At 38.4% G+C, this 20,096-nt stretch overlaps 1 protein-coding gene and 1 long non-coding RNA gene across 6 annotated transcripts in view; one reads left to right on the top strand and one right to left on the bottom strand.

Annotated features, from left to right (window-relative positions):
- The first annotated feature begins 24 nt into the window (after positions 1-24).
- Positions 25-20,047, top strand: LMAN1 (lectin, mannose binding 1). Its single transcript, XM_080572007.1, has 14 exons — positions 25-271; positions 1,478-1,632; positions 1,721-1,828; positions 4,511-4,572; positions 5,328-5,427; positions 6,928-7,051; positions 7,427-7,485; positions 8,075-8,207; positions 8,904-9,097; positions 9,215-9,285; positions 14,436-14,589; positions 15,291-15,412; positions 17,055-17,123; positions 19,438-20,047. The coding sequence occupies exons 1-13, from the start codon at positions 73-75 to the stop codon at positions 17,089-17,091; spliced, it is 1,518 nt and encodes a 505-aa protein (XP_080428133.1). The 5' UTR covers positions 25-72; the 3' UTR covers positions 17,092-17,123; positions 19,438-20,047.
- The window catches only part of LOC308184700, a 41,635-nt gene continuing 29,752 nt past the window's right edge, over positions 8,214-20,096 (bottom strand). For all 5 annotated transcript variants that reach the window (XR_013942871.1, XR_013942872.1, XR_013942873.1 and 2 more), the window contains one exon: positions 8,214-8,708. This is a non-coding gene — a long non-coding RNA (uncharacterized lncRNA). The remainder of the gene's footprint in view (positions 8,709-20,096) is intronic.

Raw genomic sequence — 20,096 nt, 5'->3', positions numbered from 1 at the left:
GCCCGGCCCCGCGCTCGGCCAATCGGGCGGCGCCCTGTTGGCTGTGCCCGGCGGCCGGCAGCACGGCCCAAGATGGCGGCGCGCGCGCGGAGGGGCGGCCTGGCGGCGGCTCTCATGGCCGGTGCCCTGCTCGCCCTCGGGCGGGCGGCGGCTGAGGGGGGCCCGGCGGCGCCGGCGCCTCCGCACCGCCGGTTCGAGTACAAGTACAGCTTCAAGGGGCCGCACCTGGTGCAGGCGGACGGCACGGTGCCGTTCTGGGCGCATACGGGCAGTAAGTGCTGGGCGGGGGGCAGCCGCGCAGGGGGCTGCGGCCGGCCGGCGACGGCGCCCGGGGAGCGGAGCGGGCGGGTGGGAGCCGCCGCGGGCCGGGGCCGGGAGCCGGGAGCCGTGGCGCAGGTGGCCGGAGCCGGCCGGCCGCGGCCGGGCAGGTTGCGGGCTCGTAACCGGGGTCGGCGGGTCCCACAGCGGCCGGTCCGGGGGCAGGAGCCCGGCTCGCGCGGCCCCGGCCAAGGCGCCGAGGAGCCTCGGCGGTAGTGGGGAAGCGCCGGCGGCCGCTCGGGAGCTGCCTGAGACCGGTCCGGAGGTGGCGACGCGTCCCTGCGGGCAGCCAGCCGCCAGCCCCCGGCCGGCCGCGGTGCGAGGGCCGCGCGGCTCGGCTCCGCCGGGCTCCGGAGCGGCGGGAGGCGAGGCGCCGGAGGGCAGCGGCCCCTGGTCGCCGGCGAGTTCTTCTCCCTCCCAACGCCCCCTCCCGCTGTGAAACGCACCGGTGCTTTGGGCCTTCCTGGCCGGTAGCTTCGGCCGTAGCGGTAACTTCTGCTGTTTGCTTTCTGCCAGATTTTAATTTAGCTCGTTTTGGTTAGCTCGAGGATATTACGTTTTAGCTCTGAAGGCTATTTGATGTTAATGTTAAGTTACAAGTGACAGGAAGGAACCTGTCTACACGTTACGTTCTTGCTTGCTTTTTAAAGCCAATTAGATGTTATTTCATAAGTATGAATGACTTCTCACTCCTCCCTTCTTTTTCCCTCAACTTGTGCCTTTTTTTCTTTTAAACCGCTAAGCAGAAAACTAGAATATCTGTTTGTAAAAAGCAGGAGGGAAAACAGTGATTTGTGGAAAAAATCCTACAGTGCTTAAGGCAGGAAACAAAACCTGACTTTTTTTTTTAATTTAATTAGTACCTTAACGACCAGACCCATGTTCTGTTCAAGCTGTACATCGCACAACCAAATGGAAGGTGAACAAGTACTCTGTAAAAGAACAGTAACTAACTTCTTAGCAGTAAGGATGGTGGGTTTGTTTGTTTGTTTGTTTTGTTTTAATTCTCAAGTGATTGAGTACTCCATTAAAAAGCTGTTTTGAAAACTAAAGCTAAAGTGACTGGACAATTTTGTTAATTTAGAGGACTTGTTAAATGGCTGGTTACACATTCACAATACTTTTTGTTATATTTAATGTTGGTTCCTTTTTTTTCTAGATGCAATACCAAGTGCAGATCAGATTCGAATAACAACGTCTTTGAAAAGCCAAAGAGGATCAGTGTGGACAAAAAACAAGTCAATATTCGAATATTGGGAAGTGGAAGTGACCTTTCGAGTTACAGGAAGAGGCCGCATTGGAGCTGATGGACTGGTATTAAAAATTTGATCTAAGTTTAAAAAATAGACATACTTCATAAAGTGGCTCTTGGCTTACAGCTCTTAATTTCTTTCTGCAATAGGCAATCTGGTTTACGGAAGAACAAGGCATGGAAGGTCCTGTTTTTGGGGCAGCTGATAAGTGGAACGGTGTTGGAATTTTCTTTGATTCCTTTGACAATGACGGAAAGGTTAGTTGGAAGTAAACTCTTCTAGCAGAGAGAGAAAATTGATTTCCTGCCTGTTTGATACATATAGCTTTGTGGGGAAAAAATAGAATGCCATTTTCCTATTTCCCCCCACCTTTCGCTTAAAGGGCTGATTTAATATAGTCACGTTTTCCTTAATATAATTTCAGCTTGACCTTTTCCACGCACTTTTTCAAGTGTTTTTTTTTTTTTTGTGGGGGGGGGTGGGTAGGGAGTTCAAGCTTCAAAGTTGGAGTGAATGAATCTACTGAATATTAGCTCATCTGTTAGGTTCGGAGAGAAAATACATTGCACGTATGTATAAGCTGAAATTTGGAATGTCCATGCACAGTTCGCAGTGTTGATAAACCTGAAGAGTTATACTTTGGAAGAGCCATGTTGCGCAGAATATGCTACTGTGCAGATTTGTGTCTCTTCTCAGAGATGCTCTTTTTTGTGGGACAAATCTGCCTTGAGCAGCTTGGTAGCATCTGTGTCAATGATGATAGTTGCTGTTTTTTTTTTTTTTTCCTACTTTCATCTAAAATTCAGTAACTTTGCTATAGGTACCTGCTTTTGAGTTTTTTGAGTTTTCAGTTTTCCAGTCCAGAATGCCTCGAAGGTCCTCGGAAACTCTAACAATATGCCGTTGGTCTGCTTTGCTTTTCTGGTACTGCTTTGGCTTTTTTCCACTGTTCTAGCTACTTATTTGTAGGTGTAAAGGTTTAGTGTTTGGTTTTTTTTTTTTTTTCCCCTGCAGATGGATATCAATATACAGCAAACTTAAAAGCTGACAGGCTGAAGGTGACATTTATAATTTAGATCTTGAAAGACAAGAATTAGTGTTGTTCAACTTGCTAAGAATTTTAAAATCTTTTTTCTTCCTCTTCTGACTCCTGGCCGGGTTATGGACTTTTGCATAGTTTAGCTGGCTGAAGAGGCCATCTGTCAAAATTTGCACGTGGATGGTTCTGTTTGCCAGGACTTTGATAGTATTGGGATTAAAATCGTGATAAGTTTAGTCACTGTGATGTGAAATCTTTTTTTAGAAAGTGATGATGTGTCACTTCTAGTCAAAACGAAAGTCTGTGTCATGCCTGCGTTGGTCTGACGTGTCTTAAATACTAGAGTCTGTAAGACTTTTTTAATGATAGCCTGTTACTTTCTTCAGTCCCAGTATGGAGAAAATCTTCCTGGTATTGTTTTTAGTATGTTTGCTGGAAGGTGCCTGGGATGTAGCTGAGCATCAGCCTAATATGTTAGCATCCAGAAGTAGACTTCACCTAGTACTTCAGACTCAAAGTGCCCTAGTTATGAAGTTGATTTTAAAAATTGCAAAGCCTATTTTTTTCACTTCTTTCTAAGGCTGTAGGCTCTCGTAGAGTTGAATTTTTATTTCTCTGTAGACATGGTGAAAAGAGCTTTTCAAAAAGGAAAAAAGCAGTTTCATAGCTCTGAACAGCTGAAATAGTAAGAACCACGCTAAATAGAATCATAGAATCATTTAGGTTGGAAAAGATACTACGTTAGTATCTGTCTACTATGCTCTAAAGGATACTAGGCTTGGGTTGCGTTCATTAATGCTATGAAATAGAACTGGTTTTACACACTTTCTGCAGAATATATGCAAATATGTTTGGAATAATACAGTAATACTGTTGTTACACTAAAAAAGACTGTTAAGAAGATGCTGTTTAAGTATTTCAGTGGTACTGAGCAGGTGTAATGCTGATACTGAAGCAATTCGTCTAATCAAAATCCATTGCTGAGAAGTAGAACCTATGGTGTATTTCTCTACACCATGCACAGTTCTGTTGTCCCAATATAAGTAATGAGGGAAAGCAATCACATGCTTTAGTTGTAGTGGTCTCTTAAAGTATTAAAGAAAAAGGATCACTTGCTTCCTGTCACTGTGAATAGAGAACGATGTCATTTCTTGGATTCTTGAAATCCACATTTTGTTTTCTTAACAGTTGGGAATCTGTCCAATTGGACAGTAAATTCCTGTGGGAAATGATGAATGGTAATGTTGAAGGGAAAGTAGAGATTATCTCTGAAAACTTGTGCTCCTATAAAAACTAGAGTTAACTTTCTAAACTCCTGTAGACATCTAGAAGAGCACTGTAAATTTGTTCTGCTCTTACCGTTTCAGCTTGTTCTCATTTTCTAGCAGTTTAAATAACTGGGGGTATGTTTGACAGACTGTGTTTAGCCAGTGACGGATAGATCCTGAGTTGTTTTTTTTAGTGACTGATAGAGTCAGCAAGATGTCAACATACAGCCGTCAACATACAGCCTGTTTGAATGTTTTTCTGAGTTACGTAGACAAAGTCAGATGTCGTAAGTCATCTAGGAGTTCTAAGATCTGTATATCTGCTACATATAAAATCCATAGATAAATTTATATTACTGCATTTATCAAATGATGCTAATCAGTAGCATAGCCAAGAACTTATTTTTTTCCCCACCCCTAGCTATACAAAGAACATATCTGTCTCTTGTAAAGTATGCAGTATGACACGCTACTTCAGTCATCTCGCTTTCTGTACTTCAGGATGACATAAGAATAACAACACCTGTAGTGTTTTTGTAGCCTATGTGCTTTATCACAGGAAGGCCATCAGTGATGTCACACAGTTCTCTTTGAATTAAACTATCCCATTTGTTTGCTATTTGTTTTTCTAGAAAAACAATCCTGGAGTGATTATTGTAGGCAACAATGGAAAACTTCTGTATGACCATCAGAAGTAAGTTTATTTTCAATGTTGACTTAATGACAAATGTTTGTTTTTGAATGATGAAGTGTTGCATGAAACTCTCTGAGAAACTTTTAAAGGCTTATTTTATATGGAACTCTTCTTTTTATGTATTCCTTTACATCTACGTTTTTCTATTTGTTAAAACACTGTTTTAACAGCACAGGAATGGGCAACTGATGGATATTTAAGCGTTATGTGGCCTTAGGTGTGGGTGAACTCAGACAAGTGGAAGTACAGACTTTTTACCTCGTCATTGCTTATGGGTGTGTTCCATACACAGCTTATAGATGACAAGAGTGATTAGCTGAAAACTAATTGATTCTTAGTAAATTAATTGGTTTAATTTTGATTTCTGACGGTCTATTGTCAACAGCACAGTTACTTTTTTGGGGGGGGGAGGGGGAAGGGGGGAGGTAGTTCTGGGAAGAGAGGCATTTAGTTTACCTGGTGTGGTCCAGCCTATAGTTAGTTTATGTGTGTGGGAATATGTCTTAAAAGCAGACTTCCCCATTGCTGTTTCTATCTATAGTGTCCCATGTAAAGCATTTAGTACTGTTGAGCCCAATACTCAAGCTCAATAAACTTGAAAAGCTCAATACTCAGTACAACTGAGAGACATCTTTTGCAACGGCTTTTACATTTTGAAAAAATAGTGTGATGCTTCTTAGTGATACAATGATGCTTTTTTGTCTTAGCTGATAAATCATAAGATATAGTTTTATGCAAGTTGTCTTCTTGCATAGTGATGGTTCCACTCAAGCATTGGCCTCATGTCAGAGGGATTTCCGTAATAAACCCTATCCTGTTCGAGCAAAAATTACATACTACCAAAAAACACTGACTGTAAGTACTCTGAAATGATCTAATTAACTCATGTTTCTCAGCTTTTCAAGTGTGAGATTGGGGGGTTTGAAATAGTTGCTACAAAGGCGTCGTATGCTATTTTCAATATTCTTGAAAATGTTGAGCTCAGTAGCTTGGAAGCTGGAATGAGGTGCAGTATGTGCAAATACTAGACAAGTTCTTTCAGCACATCTGTAGCTTTCTGAGCTGACTTAGCAGGTATTGCTGATTTTTCTGACGTTACATGGGGTTCAGTCATGCTGCTGTATTCATATGTGCTCCGACCCCTCTGTGTTGCTGTTGACCGGCCTGTAAATGTGTCCCAAAGCCAGCATATGTTCTTCAACTTTCATGCAGTTGAGCAGTCCCTGAACTTGAACACATTTCTCAAGCTGATCAGAGAGCTTCCAGTTGATTGTAGGGGATTCTTAAAATATGATTAAGAAAAGAGCTCTTTGACAGCACACTTAAATTTGTTGCTTGAGAATTCCCACCTCCAAGAAGCAGTAGGGCTTTGAATGTTAAAGAAGATAGAAAAACACTGGTGTAAGGGGGTGTTGAAGACTTCTTAAATACTATTTGGATGATTGTGAGTGCCTCCTAAATACGGGGAGAAAAATGGTAATGTGGTGCTGGGTTGGGACAGCTATGAAGTATTTCTTTCTTGGCTTCTGATTTCTACTGAAAAGATACTGTTCATAGGCATTAGCCAGTTACAACATGCAGCTATCATTTTTTAGTAAAAGTTTCTCCAAAAGTAAACATGAGGGCACCTAAGAGTGGACCTTGTACTCTGTTGTAATGCTAAAAGCTGTGTGTTAGACTTTAATGAAAATTAAATTGCAGACTCTGAGGATGCTCTCTTTTTGAATGTGCCTAATCCCTGATGCCTTATCTAGAAGCTCCTCACCCAAGTGGTGTGGCTAACCTTAGCAGTTCTCGGAGTGCTTTGGTGGAGGAAGAGAGAATCTCTAAGCTTAGGATCAATCGAAGAGCAGTAAGGATGACTGTACTAGACTGGACCAAAAATATGCGTTGCCCAGAGTCTTATTGGGATGTATACTTGATAGATTGGCCTTTAAGGATCACTGAGTCAGGGATATCTTCAACAGGAGTTAGTATTATTAGATCTTGATGAATTTTTCCATGTGTTAATTTGTTTTGCTGTTTCTTAAAACAGATAAGTAAGTTTTTATATCTCTTATGTCTGTATAGTATGTCCTCTTAAGCGATGAATAGAAAATATGGAATTCTGTTCATGTTGAACTTTGAATCAGGCCTTTCTTCTTTAAAAAAATAAAAGTAAGCTTATGCATTTCCCTAGTAGAACCTTCTTCAGAAATGAAATAGCTGCTTTCAGAAGCCAAAAAACTATGAAGTTGCCTGATAAGTTGTATTTGTGTCCATTAGTATGAATTAACAAAGCAATTAACCAGATCTTGCTGAGTAATTTCTCAAATAGATTTTTGTGGTTAAAACTATAGGTGTTTGTTTTTCTAGGTATTAATTAACAATGGATTTACTCCGGATAAGGAAGACTTTGAATTTTGTGCTAGAGTGGAAGATATGGTGTTGCCATCACAAGGATATTTTGGAATATCTGCAGCAACAGGGGGACTTGCAGGTAGAAAATGTTAAATTGTAGTAGACAGTGTGGAGGCTTGCAAGAGACTTTTTTTCTTTTACGGCTGGTGTTGATCCATTATACTAATTTTTGATCTAATCTCTTCCTGTTTGAACTAATCTCCTCCTGTTCCCAGATCACTGAAATGCGTAGATCTTTTTCACGCCTAGAACAGAAATACCTTTAGTTTGTCCTGACTAAGATGTTGATCAGTCTCATTTGCTACTGCATAAACTTGGGAGGGCTTTGGGAGGATACTCTTAGCTGGAGACCCTTTACAAGTTGGAAGGTTGACCTGAAAAGTTGCAGGATATTTTATAATATTTAACAGCACTCTTTAATATTGTTGTTTTTTTGTTTGTTTGTTTAATCCAGATGACCACGATGTCCTGTCTTTTCTGACTTTCCAGTTGACTGAGCCTGGGAAGGAAGTAGTAAGCGTCTCTATGCATAACTAGTACAATATGCTAATACATGTTTTATGTATAGCACCAGATCTTGGCATTTTTTTCTGCAGTCATAATTAGCATCCCTGTTTCTGAATTTTGGCATGGAGCTGTACTGTCATCTGTTTTGGAAAAATAAGATTAATACTATAACGTTTCGGTAGTTTTTTAGTTACATTTAAGACCAAAACTCTTGAAGTAACACTGAATCAACGATAATCCTGATATTAAAACAAAACATGCAAAGAAAACAAACAAAAGTACACTTTGGAAAGTGGACAAATTTGTTTTTGCTTTCAACTTTCCATTCCTGTAGAACACTTCTGTACTGTTAATCCTCACCTATTCTTGTAAAACTTGACTTCTTTATAATTGCAGAAAGTACGCTTTTTGGGAAGAAGCCATGAGTTTCCATGTGAATGTCTGGTTTCTTGCTTCTATCTTAATATATTAATGCGTTTCACAAGTTGTCATGCCATCAAATCTGAAGTCTAGACAGCATTTGCTGGACAGTGTGTGATTACAGGAGTGAAAGAAAATCTTTTCTCTCGCCCATACCTTTGATAATGTTTTAAAGCCCACACCAGATGCAGAAATTCCTCAAAAAGATAAAGAAAAGTATCAAGAAGAGTTTGAACACTTTCAACAAGAATTGGATAAAAAGAAAGAAGAATTTCAAAAGGAGCATCCTGATGTTCAAGGACAGCCAGGCAAGTTATTTGAGCAGTTTTTGATTTCTCAAGGAAAATACTTGCTTTCCAGGATGTTCAAAACTAGGGCCTGATATTGTGGCATGCTGATCTTACAAAGCTCCTACTGATTTTTGTATCCCTGTACCATATTTAAGAATCTTTGGTCTTGTGTTTGTGAAGTGGTTTCTGTAATATGAGATCTCTTTACTCCTCTCTGTGATTTCCTGAGGAGAGGAAAAGGAGAGGGATGTGCTGGACTGTGTTGCCTGGGAGCTGATGGCAGGATGCATGGGAATGGCAGAAAGCTGTTCAGATTGAATATTCGGAAAAATTTCTTCACTGCAGGGGTTGTCAAACATTGGAACAGGCTTCCCAGTGAGGTGGCTGATGCCCCAAGCCTGTCAGTGTTCAAGAGTCCTCAGTAATATACTTTAACTTTTGGTTAGCCCTGAGGTGGTCAGGCAGTTGTTCTTTGTGATCTTTGAAGGTCCCTTCCAACTGAACTATTCTGATTCATGCCTGTATTGAGAAAAAAACAAATGAACAGAAACATATATAGAATTTAGAAATATATCCAATTACTGGAAGAAATATATTAAATTACTGGAAAAGTATGTTAGTGTGGAAACTTTAAGGGTGCAAGAAAAATGATGCAGTGCAACTTACGATGAATGCATGTGTGTTAACAATTACCTGTGCTTTTTTTTAAACCAGCGGATGATCCTTTTGAAACTGTAAATGATCGTGAACTGAGGCAAATCTTTGAAGGGCAGAATCGAATTCATCTTGAAATCAAGCAGCTGAATAGACAATTGGACATGATTCTGGATGAGCAGAGAAGATACGTCTCTGCAGTCACAGATGAGATTGCTAAAAGAGGAGCTGGCGTTCCAGGTCAACAAGTACAGGTAACTCAAAAAGTAAACTGCAATTGATATCTCAGCCTAATTTCGAAAGGGCAATCAATTACTTTTTCTAAGATATGTTGATTTGTTTTTCTCATCCTTTCCTGCCCCTGACACCAGGTTTCCCAGCAAGAGATTGATACCGTTGTGAAAACTCAAGAAGAGGTCATTCGACAAGTGAATGAAATGAGGTAAATGCTTTCCTTTCTTTTCTAAATATTAAGGCTGTGTTTTGAATTTTATTAGTTTCCACCTTTTAAGCCAAATTTATTATTTCAGTAGGAGAATATGGGTAAACTTGAAATTTCTATATGTGTTCCTTAGTGATGATTGTTCAATTTCTGTAATAAACATAAGTTTGTGTCCATACAGTGGTTAAGCCCCCTCATGTGCAGCACTTTATCATGAGGTTCTGCTGCAAAAGCAAGGTAAGGAGAGCGCCTTTGGAAACAGTCGGTATCTGTAGAATGGCTAGTTTGGTAACCTGCTACCTCATGAAAATTCCTTGCTCTGATTTTTAGAGCATTGGTAACAACATGAGCATGAATGCCTTCACATTATAGCTGGTGAATCTTAAAAAAAAAAATAATAATGCTGTACTGGAGTATCTTGTCATTTTATCAGGAGTACGTGGACAATAGGAGTTACATAATATATAAGATATAATAGTTTTTTTTAGTGTAAGCAAAACCTGTTAAGGCGTGTAAGTCTTCTGAAGGGAAATTTTGTGCAAAGAAAATGTGCAGATTCCATTTCCACTGGGAATTGTTATTCATGGAGTATATGAAAAGGTGGTTCTGTTTCTAAGAGCTCAAGAACAAACAACAAAAAAAAAATCCACAGATACCACTTAAAATAAATAAATAAATTAAAAATTTAAAGTCTCTGAACTACCAGGGGCAAAGGGTTGTCATCAGTGATGCAAACTTCAGCTGGAAGGCAGTCACTAATGGTGCACCTCGGGTTGGTAGTGAGGCCATTATTCTTCAAGCATCTTTATTAATGATGTGGACAGTAAGACTGGGTGCATCTCCAGCAGTTTTACAGGCGATGCAAATCTGGGAGTAATGTTTGATACTCATGTGGTTGTGCAACCATTCAGTGAGACCTGGACAGGCTGGAGAAGTGTTCCAAGAATCTCATGAAGTTAAAGGCAAGTGCAAAGTCCTGCAGCTGTGTAACTCCATCCATCAGTACAGGCAGGGGACTGATCATCTGGAAGGCAGTTTTGTAGAAAAGAACTTGACTCCTGGTAGACAAGAAGTTGAATGTGGGACAGCAGTGCGCCCTTAAGTCAAAGACCACGAACGGCATCCTGGGCTGCATTAGGCAGTGTTGCCAGTGAGTCAAAGGTGATGACTCACCTTTTACTCAGCATTGGTGGCACCACATGTGGAGTCCTGGGTCCCCCAGTATGACAGAGGCATGGATGTACTAGAGGGAGTCCAGTAAACAACCGTGAAAATGATTAAGGGCACACAATGAAAGATGAGGGAGCTGGGACTGTACAGACTGGAGAAAAGGCTCAGCAAGGTCTTAACAATGTGTGTAAACATCTGATTTTGGAGGTGATGGGGGCTGGGGAAGATTTGGGGTGTGGGTGGTAGGGGAAGGAGGACAGAGCCAGACTCTTCTCACTGGGTACCCAGTGACAGAACGGGAGGCAGTGGGCACAAACCTGAAGTACAGGAAGTTCTGTTTGCTCTTCAGATGTAGAAAACAAAATTTTGCTTGTGATGGTAGTGAGACAACTTCTAGATTGGTTGCCCAGAGAGGTTTTGCAGTCTCCATCCTTGGAGGTGCTGGAAACCTGACTGTGACTGAAAATACCTTTTTTTATTTAGTGATAAGGGAAGTTGTCAAAAAAAAGTTTTTCTAATTTGCGAATATTTAATGGTCTAACGTTTATTTGCTGTGTGAAAACTGCCTATCAGCTGATACTGATGCATCTTTTTGTAGCAAAAGATAATCACAGTAAAGGAGACTGACAGACACAGAACTTGCCTGATTGAGTTCAGTTTTGTGTCAATCTTGTGGGACTTGTCGGAATCAAACGTTAAGGCTCCTGATTTTAGTTTTGTCTTGTTTTGTCTTTTGTCAGAGGACTTTTGCCAGGACTTTTAACTTTCTCAGGAAGCTTCTGTATCTGCAGGGACACTTGCAAGTTCCCAAATGATTAATAGTTCAGCTTTTAATGTTTTTTTTTTTTTTTAAATTGATAGAGAGGTATGCTGTACTTTTCTAATTAAGTTACCAAATGAAGCAAAGATCTCCATCTTTAAGGTTCTATACTGCTAAAGTGGGTTTGAGAAAATGCCTGTCTTTCAAGGGGGTGTTTGTATACTGCTTCCAAGATGTTTAACAATAGCTGTTAGCTGGAATGTCTTTAAGTTGGTTTACCACTTCATTTTCAGAAGTTAAAATATTTTACTATTTTTTGTCTTAAAAAAAAATCAATTCTACAACTTGATATTGTAGTGTATAAGCAATTGGTTTTTTGTTGTTTTCTTTTTTTTTGGGGGGGGGGGGGGTGTTTTTCCCCTCTGGTATTAGTTCAGGGGCAGATCTTGTCATTCATCTAAGTAGGTCAGGTTTTTTTGTACAATGAAGATTAGAGTGCTTCTGTTTTTTTTGCACTTGTTCTTCCACGAAAGCTTTAGCATTAATATTCTTGACAAATCTTTATACCTTACAAGCAAATTAGATTTTCTTGTTAACATTGGCGGTCTGCCCTTTCAGTGACTACTTACTAGGTATGAGCTTGTGTAACGTCTTAATATTTTTCTTAGATTAAAGAAATGTTTTATTTATAGATAGAAACGAACAGCCCGCTGTTGGTATTGCTGGTTATCCCAGAGGAAAAGGACTTACTGTCTTAAGTAATTTTCTTGTCAAGATTTGGGGATTTCTTAATCATCTGATTACAGAAGAATCTTGCATGTTCGTACAGTAGAAACGAACAGCATGATATTGTTTATGCAAAAGTAAAGTAAATTAAATTTGATACAGACCATGTCTATTTAGGGAAGTTATTTTGCTTTTAACAAAGTGGATTAATCTGGGGGAAGGCGGGTATGCCGATTTCTGTTCATTACGTAGGGATGCTGGTACAAGGAGAGGGATGTACCAAATGAGTCTCACTTGCATTCTAGCACTGAAAATAGTGGGCCAAGATAAACAATGTGACAGATGTGGATGAACAGAATTACAATCAGCATTTATTAGGCAGTGGTCATGCTGTTCACTGCATGGGTTTCCATGGGTTAGTTAGGAAAAATTTCCAGTGGAAAAACTTTCTTCTAAAATAAGTTATTACAACACTAATTCAAAGAACAGGTAAATATTAACCAATTGACTTTATACAATAATAACATAAAAATATAAAACTTCTGGATTATATGCTAATGCTATTTAGGATATGTTAATTTAATTCATGACAGATGGAGTTGTTGTGGTTTTTTTTGCATTAATTTTGCCTGTATAAATACTATTGGTTCAAAGACAAAAATAGTAGAATGAGTGAGAGATGTCTTACCTATCTTTGTTTGCAGCGGCTTGTAGAAGCAAGCAGCTGTCTTTTTTTAAACCCTTTTGATAACTTTACTTCAGTAGCTTTGTTTTTAATATTGCAAATACTGAGAGTTTTGCAGAAATCCATGCATGCCTAGAGTGCAGCACAATATCTGTATTTAACAGAAATAAAACTGGAAAGTGGGTCGTCTTCCAGTGTGCTGAAGTGGGATTGACTTTTCACAGACATGGCAGGAAAAGGGGAATTCTTGGATCATTATTGGAAGTGAGGAGAAATCTTTTTTTAATGGATATATGCAGAATATCGATTGTCTCATGTGAAGTTGATTATCTGCGTGATATTTAAAAGGAAAAACTAGTAGTCTTCCGTTTGGAGAAGAGTATATCATTAATCCAACATTTAATAGGGGCTACAATTACTAAGTGCCTCTTTTTTTTCCTCTAAAGTGGTGTATCTGCAGCTTGATATAATTGACTAGATTAATTCAACGTGTAGCTCTGACTTAGCATGTAGTTACTTCAAGTAGTTGAGCATGCTGCATAATTTTTGCCATGATGAGACAGCAGCTGTGAAACTAATATAATACCGTATCTGTGTTTGCAGTTTTTACTTAGATTTGTGGTAGTGCCTTTGAATCTGTATGGTACTTTTTTAAATTCTGTGTTTTGAACTTTAATGGCATGAAGAGCAACTGATGCAAAGCTAAAAGATGAGCACCATCTTTATGAAGATTCTTTGTAAACACTTAAGTTTTGATGCTTAACTTGCAGTTTTCATAATGAATATAAACCATTTAAAATCAATAATAAAATTTTGTGTAGCGCTTATGTATTGTTTTTACCGGTTTTCCCAATGAATGATATTCTAGTGTTTTTTTCTTAAGGTGCAAGTTAAATTGCTGACCACTGTACAAAGAGTTAGGACTTTACCTTGAAGGCATCAAAGTAAGCTCTAATCTGAAGGAAAATGTAAAGTTTTAAGTAAATTAAACAGGAATCCAAAGACATACATTTTGATTGCTTATTCCGTTAATAACGAAGAGATTAACATTCACATGATAACTATTTTAGCTGAAAATAATCCTCTTTGCAACTGAAAAGAGACATCACAGTAAGGGAAAACTATATAAACATATTGACTAGGACTAAGTGTTTTTCTCTCACTGATTAGTTCACCTCAAACAAAACTGGGTATGGAACCTCAACTTTTCAGGGATTTAATGTGATTTGTTAGAGCAGCAAAATGAATTCACATGAAGACAATATTAAGTATTATGACAATGCATATGGGAAATGAGTTTCTCATATAAATGATAATCATGAAACAAGGATGTATCTAAATCTTTTCTTATCCCTAAAGCCTCTTCTTTATTTTTATTTCTTACATGACTGCTTTTATTTATTTATTTTTATAAAACAGCTTTGGCTTTCTTCAAAGATTGTATTATACTCTGTTTATCCTAAAGCTTTGGCAAGAGCCTTAGATAGACTTGTTTTAGACTTGATCAGTCAAGCAAAGCAGATGTCTAGCAATAGAATATTTGCCAGATCTTGTTTTCTGTGTGACTTAGGGAGGTAGCGCACTATACAAATTGAAACTGTCTGTAGAATCAAATATTAAAGGCAATAGTTTGGTTAAGGAATTACCTCTTGAGAAGTATTCTTGGAAGCCAGAAAAATATTTTCTGCCTTTTTGGGTACTTGTGTATTTCAGACTAATTTTAATGGACTGAAATGTGTGCAACATAAATGCTGTTTATATAAACAGTGTTTTGTATTGAATGATGTTTTGTTGTCCATCTTGCTTTAGGAATTCCATGGCTGATACTCTGAGGCTGATCAGTGGAGCTCAACATCCTGGTTCAGCTGCAGGAGTCTATGAAGCAAGTCAGCACTTTAATGACATCAAAGAACACCTTCATGTAGTAAAAAGGGACATAGAGCATTTAGTACAACGAAATATGGTAATTTATGTGCTGTTAGTGTAAAGCATGACTGTAATGCTTTTTTATTTGGCTGTTGGTAAAAAGCTGGGATGAGCCAGTATGCAATTTACAGAGCAATTAATCCTTCATTAAGCTGCTTCGCTGAAACTGCACTGCCCTGACCCAACTGCATGATCTGTGTCTTGATGAGAAGTTTTGCACAAAGAGCATGATTTTTAGTCTAGCTTCTTGTGGAAACAAGGTCAAGCAATTAAGTTTTGTAGGTGCTTTTGTGTTTGTACCGCTGCGTAACAGCTCTATACATAGGAGACTTTTTAAGCTTCTGCATAGAAGGGAGAGGTTTAAACAGGGGAAACTTAGGAAAGCTCTGCCTAAGATACGTAAATGTTAAAGATGACTCTGTTAACATTCAGGAACACCTTAGTCTTACCTAGATAGCAATTAAGCTGACTTAGCTTATGAACCCATACAAGGTTGTTCTTTCCCCTGTGGTCCATAGGTTATCGTTAGTCAGCTTATCTGAGAAACAAAGGGGAAAGGGGAAAGTGAAAAACAGGGAGTTAAATTAACTTTCTCAAAGTAGTTGTCGTTTTTGTCTGTTTTCTGATTATGTTTCAATTTTTAGATCATGGTGCAAAGATCTCGTTTTGTTTCTTGCGTAGCAATCTTTTGATGGCATGTTGTTTCTCTTCTCAGATAACACTTTTCTTATTTCTTAGCCATCCAGTGAGAAATCAAAGTGTCCAGACTTGCCACCATTTCCATCATGCTTATCTACAATGCACTTCTTCATATTCATAGCGGTGCAAACAGTGTTATTCATTGCTTATGTCATGTATAGGTAAGTATATCTTTCTTTAACGACAACAGGGCAAGTGATTTTAGAACTTCTGAGTAGAAATGCAATTGCGATGATATGATTATATTAATCTTCTTTAAAACAAGCAATCGTTCAGATTGGAAGAGACCTTTTGAGGTCTTCAGTTCAGCCTTGTGCTCAAAGCAGAGTTAACACTGAATTCAGAGCAGGTCATTTAGTCAGACTGGTCAGGTCTTTAAAACCTCGAAGGATGGAAAATTCACCTCTCTTCTGGACCCATTTTCCAATATTTAATTACTGTAATGAAGTTTATTTCCCTTCCCCTTCCCCTATATATCTAGTGGGAACCTGTTCTGTTTCTACTTGATTGTTATCTATCATTGTCATAACATGCATCTCTAAATAAACCGCTCCTGTCTCTTCAATGACATCTTCTGGGTATTGGAAATTGCCATGAGACCTCTCGAAACCTTCTTTTGTCTAGGATGAACAAGCCTAGTTCCCCATGCCTCTCCTCCTGAGGCATGCACTTCAGCCCCTGACCATCATTGTGGTCCCCTACTGGACTTACTGACGTTTATTAATATCTTAACAAAATCTGACGTGATCTGAGTTTTTGCTACATGTGGCTAACAGCTATTGTCCGATTTGACAGATTTGTCAGTGAACTTTTTTTATGATACATATCCTATGTAAGAGAGAGATGAGGAGATGCCGATGTTTTATAGAGTTCTTAATGTCGGAGGGGTGTGGTTTTTTTTTGGTTGGTGTAGTTCTGTTTTTACATTGGGATGTTTGCTCTGTTCTCTTCTTCTTTGTAACGTCATAATGTTCAAATTAAATGTCAGTGGAAAGGAAAACCTATTGAGAATATGGACTTACTTGTTTGGTGGTCCTGTCTCCTGTTTCTCTCATACATGGACTCTTTCTGGAATAAAAGGACCAAAATAGCTGCAGTGCTTTTCAAAGAGAAGATGCAGTTTGCTACCTCTGTGGAAGGATAACTAGTATTAATATAATGTAAATGCTGCTGTGATAGCATCAACTTTTATTGTATGTTTGCTGCTCCACAAAGTGGAGAGATTGTTTTGTTTTGTGTTTTTTAAATTTGTCATGTTATGTCATCAACTGGGAAATGACTTCCAAGATAAATGAGGAGCTGGTCACGTTCAATTCTTTCAGATGCCATTGTACTTCTATTTTTTTGTGTGTGTGTCTGTATCTACTACGGTATCTGTATCCACTAAGGAAAATAATTATTTTCTGTGCCAGCGTGAAAAAGTCCTATTTCAAGCAAGTTCTTACGCTGCTTAATTGTACGTTTCCTCTTCTGTCGTGATCTTTAGGAAAATCAGATATAGAGAAGCTTTAGAGAAAATCAGTTAGAGAATTTTAATAAATTAATAAGCTGTTCCACAGTTTTTCTACCCAGAATGTTTCCATGTGATGCAAAATTGGAACTACAGTCATGCTTCCTTTATATTCGTGAATAGAGTAAATTATATACTGTTTTTGTGATACAACTTATGTTTGATTTCTTTAAGCTTCTGTTGAACGGGAATGGAATCTTTTAATCCCAAAATAAAAGAACTATCTATCTAAACCAGTTAGGTAATCTTCTACTGTACATACTTAATGAATTCTCTTCTGGTTTTTCTTTCAGGAGTCAACAAGAAGCAGCAGCCAAAAAATTCTTTTGATGACCTCTTCCTTTTGTGTGTACATAACAGCAGTATGTATGCACAGAAAATCATACAGTTCTGTAAATGAGGGAAAACATAGTGTTTGATATACTTCAATATTGTAAATTATTTAATTTTGGTAAACCACCTTCTCATTTCAACAGTTAATATTGAAGTTAAAAATGGACTGGGGAGCAGCAGAGCAAATGCTAGGTAGGGGAAGGCTGCGGACCCTATCTAGGGCTCTGTTCTCAATGAGGTTTCTGATAAATACTGGAAGGTGTTTACTGTACAGTGTTTACTGTATTCCTCTTCTTTTGTTAGAATTTCAGAGGAGGGATTTAAAATAAGCATGTTTGGTGGCTGTTGATAGTGGTAATTTGTGAATTGATGATTTGTGCAGAAAACTTGCCACTAAGTATCCATATCAGATTTAGAAAACAACAACAAAACACACACAGCTCTCCAAAACCCTCTAAAACCAAAAATTTAAAGCAAAACAAAACTACACCTCTCTATTGTGAGGGAGGAAAACTTGTTATAAACATTTCATTTCTTTACTATTTGGATCTAATGGCTTAAGAATGATTTTGGAAATTCTAACTCTTTGTGATATACAGATTTTAACTTTTCTTTAGTACATGGACACAAAGACAGGTCTGCTTACTGTTAGGTTAGACTGATACTTGTTATATAACAAACTATACAAGATAAGCAAACAAAAGCTTATCTCCTTATTTTGGGTTCTGTTTTTAGGCAGTGAGCAAAAACACATGATCAAGTAGTTTCTTCAGATTTCTTTTTTGTAGTTTCAAGTCTGTCTGTAATTTTGTTTGGAGATTTTTTGGAACTTTTTCAACAGAGATGCCATTGCTTTATACCACTTTCTATCTGATTTTAAGATATATTGAATTTGGAAATATGCCTTTACTGTTATAAAGCTGTCTTGTGTCTATCATGTATCAAGTACAGATGCTTTGATTTAAACATTGACATGGCAAGTATTCTAAACTACAAATATTGAATGTGAGTAACTTTCCTTGCAAGCTGTTGCCTCAGACATGTTTGTTAGTCCAACAGCTATTGTAGAACCAGTATTGTGTATCAATTCCTGGTTTAATACCAAACGTGTAAGATTGAACGTGTGTGTTTTTTTTGATGTTGCTAATTAGGTGAACATTTGTTTCAGAAATGAAACAAAGCAGAAAGCCCAAATTAGAAATGTGAAATTAATTTGTTTTGACTTGTTTACATATCTGTGGTAACTTTGTCTTTAAGTTGTTTACGTGTAGAGTTAGAATAGTTTTGTTTTTCTTCTAGTTCTGTAAAATCCACAAATGTCTCTGGATGTTTCACTTTTAATCCCAAATTTGTCTGAAAACCTGCAAAATTTTTCTGGAATCTAGTATACTACTCCTGCAGTTCTCCAGTCTGTTCCTTTAGGAGTGCAACGCATGCTGCCAAATTCACTGTTACGAAGAACACTTTTAGCATTGTGCCTGACAATTTGGAGAAATGATAAATCTATGCAATGCATTTTTTTACTGAAAAGGCAGTGCCCAAAAAGTGGGTGTCTGTGCTATACCAATAAAATTATACTACCTACACACCTATTTACATAGCTACGCTATGTAGTATACTGGTATAGTTTTATAGATTCATTTCTGAGGTTGAGATTTTGGTGTACTAATTGGAGAAACTACTGCCTCAAGCTCATCTTGCTGGATAAATAGGATAAGTCAATGAAAACCTTTTCAGAGAATACAGAGTAACGCACAGGAATTTATCTATTCAGTTCTAACACCAGCAAATATTTACAGGTGCCTTGACTCCAAGCTATTACAACCCTGACTTTTTTCACTAAGCTTAATATATTTTCTTAAATTGTTCTGAAGATACATGTTGTTGTTCTTGTCAATTGCTAGCTTTCTTGCATCAGTGCAACACCTAAATGAACTCCCTCCCTCAAAGCAGGCTTTGCAAGACCCTTTGTACAGAAAGGCTAATGACTGTATTCTAATGAATTAGGTGCATATAGGTCTGGCGTAATGAGGAACAGCTCCAGTGTATGCATTGGAGGAAGCCTGTATTTCTTGTTACTGTGAATTTCTCCAATTATAACTCTTTCAAAACTGGACGCCCCATACTGTTGTGTGTTTTTTTGGGAAAAAGGGAAGGATGGGGCTGGGGGTTAGGGATAAACTTGAATCTACAGTCGTATCCCATATGGGGTTCAGCTTCTCTGTTTACCCTGCTAGTATATCTGACCTGTCTCCCGTGTGGGAACCATTTGCATTAGGGAGCAGAAGGTCTGATGTGTAACATCCTACAAGTGATAACTTTGCTTCATGCTTCATTTCACAGTCATTGCTCCTTGGAACATCAGTAATTGCTTCACAACTCACTGGATCAAAGGAAAACTCCCAATTACCCAGACCAAATTTTGTCCTGGCTGCTCTTGAAGTGCTAGCAACAAATCTGGATTTTAAGAATTTTTGTCAGTCAATGTAGCCTTTTGATATGGCTGCCTACAAGAAGCTTCTCTCAACACCGATAACGTGTTTCATTTTGCCAAGTAAGAGTTCAGGACTAAGAGAAGAAGACAACTTGCAATCCAATTTGACAATACGAAGGGAGAGTGAATCTAATAACAGTATTTGAAGTGTAAATGATAAGCGGCAAATACTTTGCTGTCACAAGGGAATCTCATTGTATTAGAGTATACTAAATAAATGGTCATACCTGAATCTTTCAAGCAAAATTCAGTAGTTCTAAATTACCTAACTTCCTGTTTGAAGAAAATCTGACATTTATCATTGATTGCATCAATTACTGTAACACAGAAGACTGTCTACTGTTTTTTTAAAAAAAAAAAACAGCTGACATTTCCATATGTTTGTTTCTAAATGATGTAAACTGGTGGTTGGAGTTTGGAGATAACCTTATTTGAATAAAGATGCATATTTTTAGTAAACTTCTTTCTTTTAATCTGGTATGTGTTACTGAAGTCAAAGTCAGTGTAT

The sequence above is a fragment of the Anser brachyrhynchus genome (genome assembly GCF_964034855.1).
Source record: "Anser brachyrhynchus genome assembly, chromosome: W".
NCBI lineage: Eukaryota > Metazoa > Chordata > Aves > Anseriformes > Anatidae > Anser > Anser brachyrhynchus.
The sequence above is the reverse complement of the archived record's forward strand: the minus strand, read 5'-3'. Positions and strand labels throughout refer to the sequence as shown.

Bases quoted from the DNA above. Each gene is read 5' to 3' on its own strand.
- LMAN1 (XM_080572007.1), top strand. From the start codon at position 73: ATGGCGGCGCGCGCGCGGAGGGGCGGCCTGGCGGCGGCTCTCATGGCC. The intron at 14,590-15,290 runs GTAATTTATGTG...CTTATTTCTTAG, and splicing joins ATTTAGTACAACGAAATATG to CCATCCAGTGAGAAATCAAA. The intron at 15,413-17,054 runs GTAAGTATATCT...TTTTTCTTTCAG, and splicing joins ATTGCTTATGTCATGTATAG to GAGTCAACAAGAAGCAGCAG.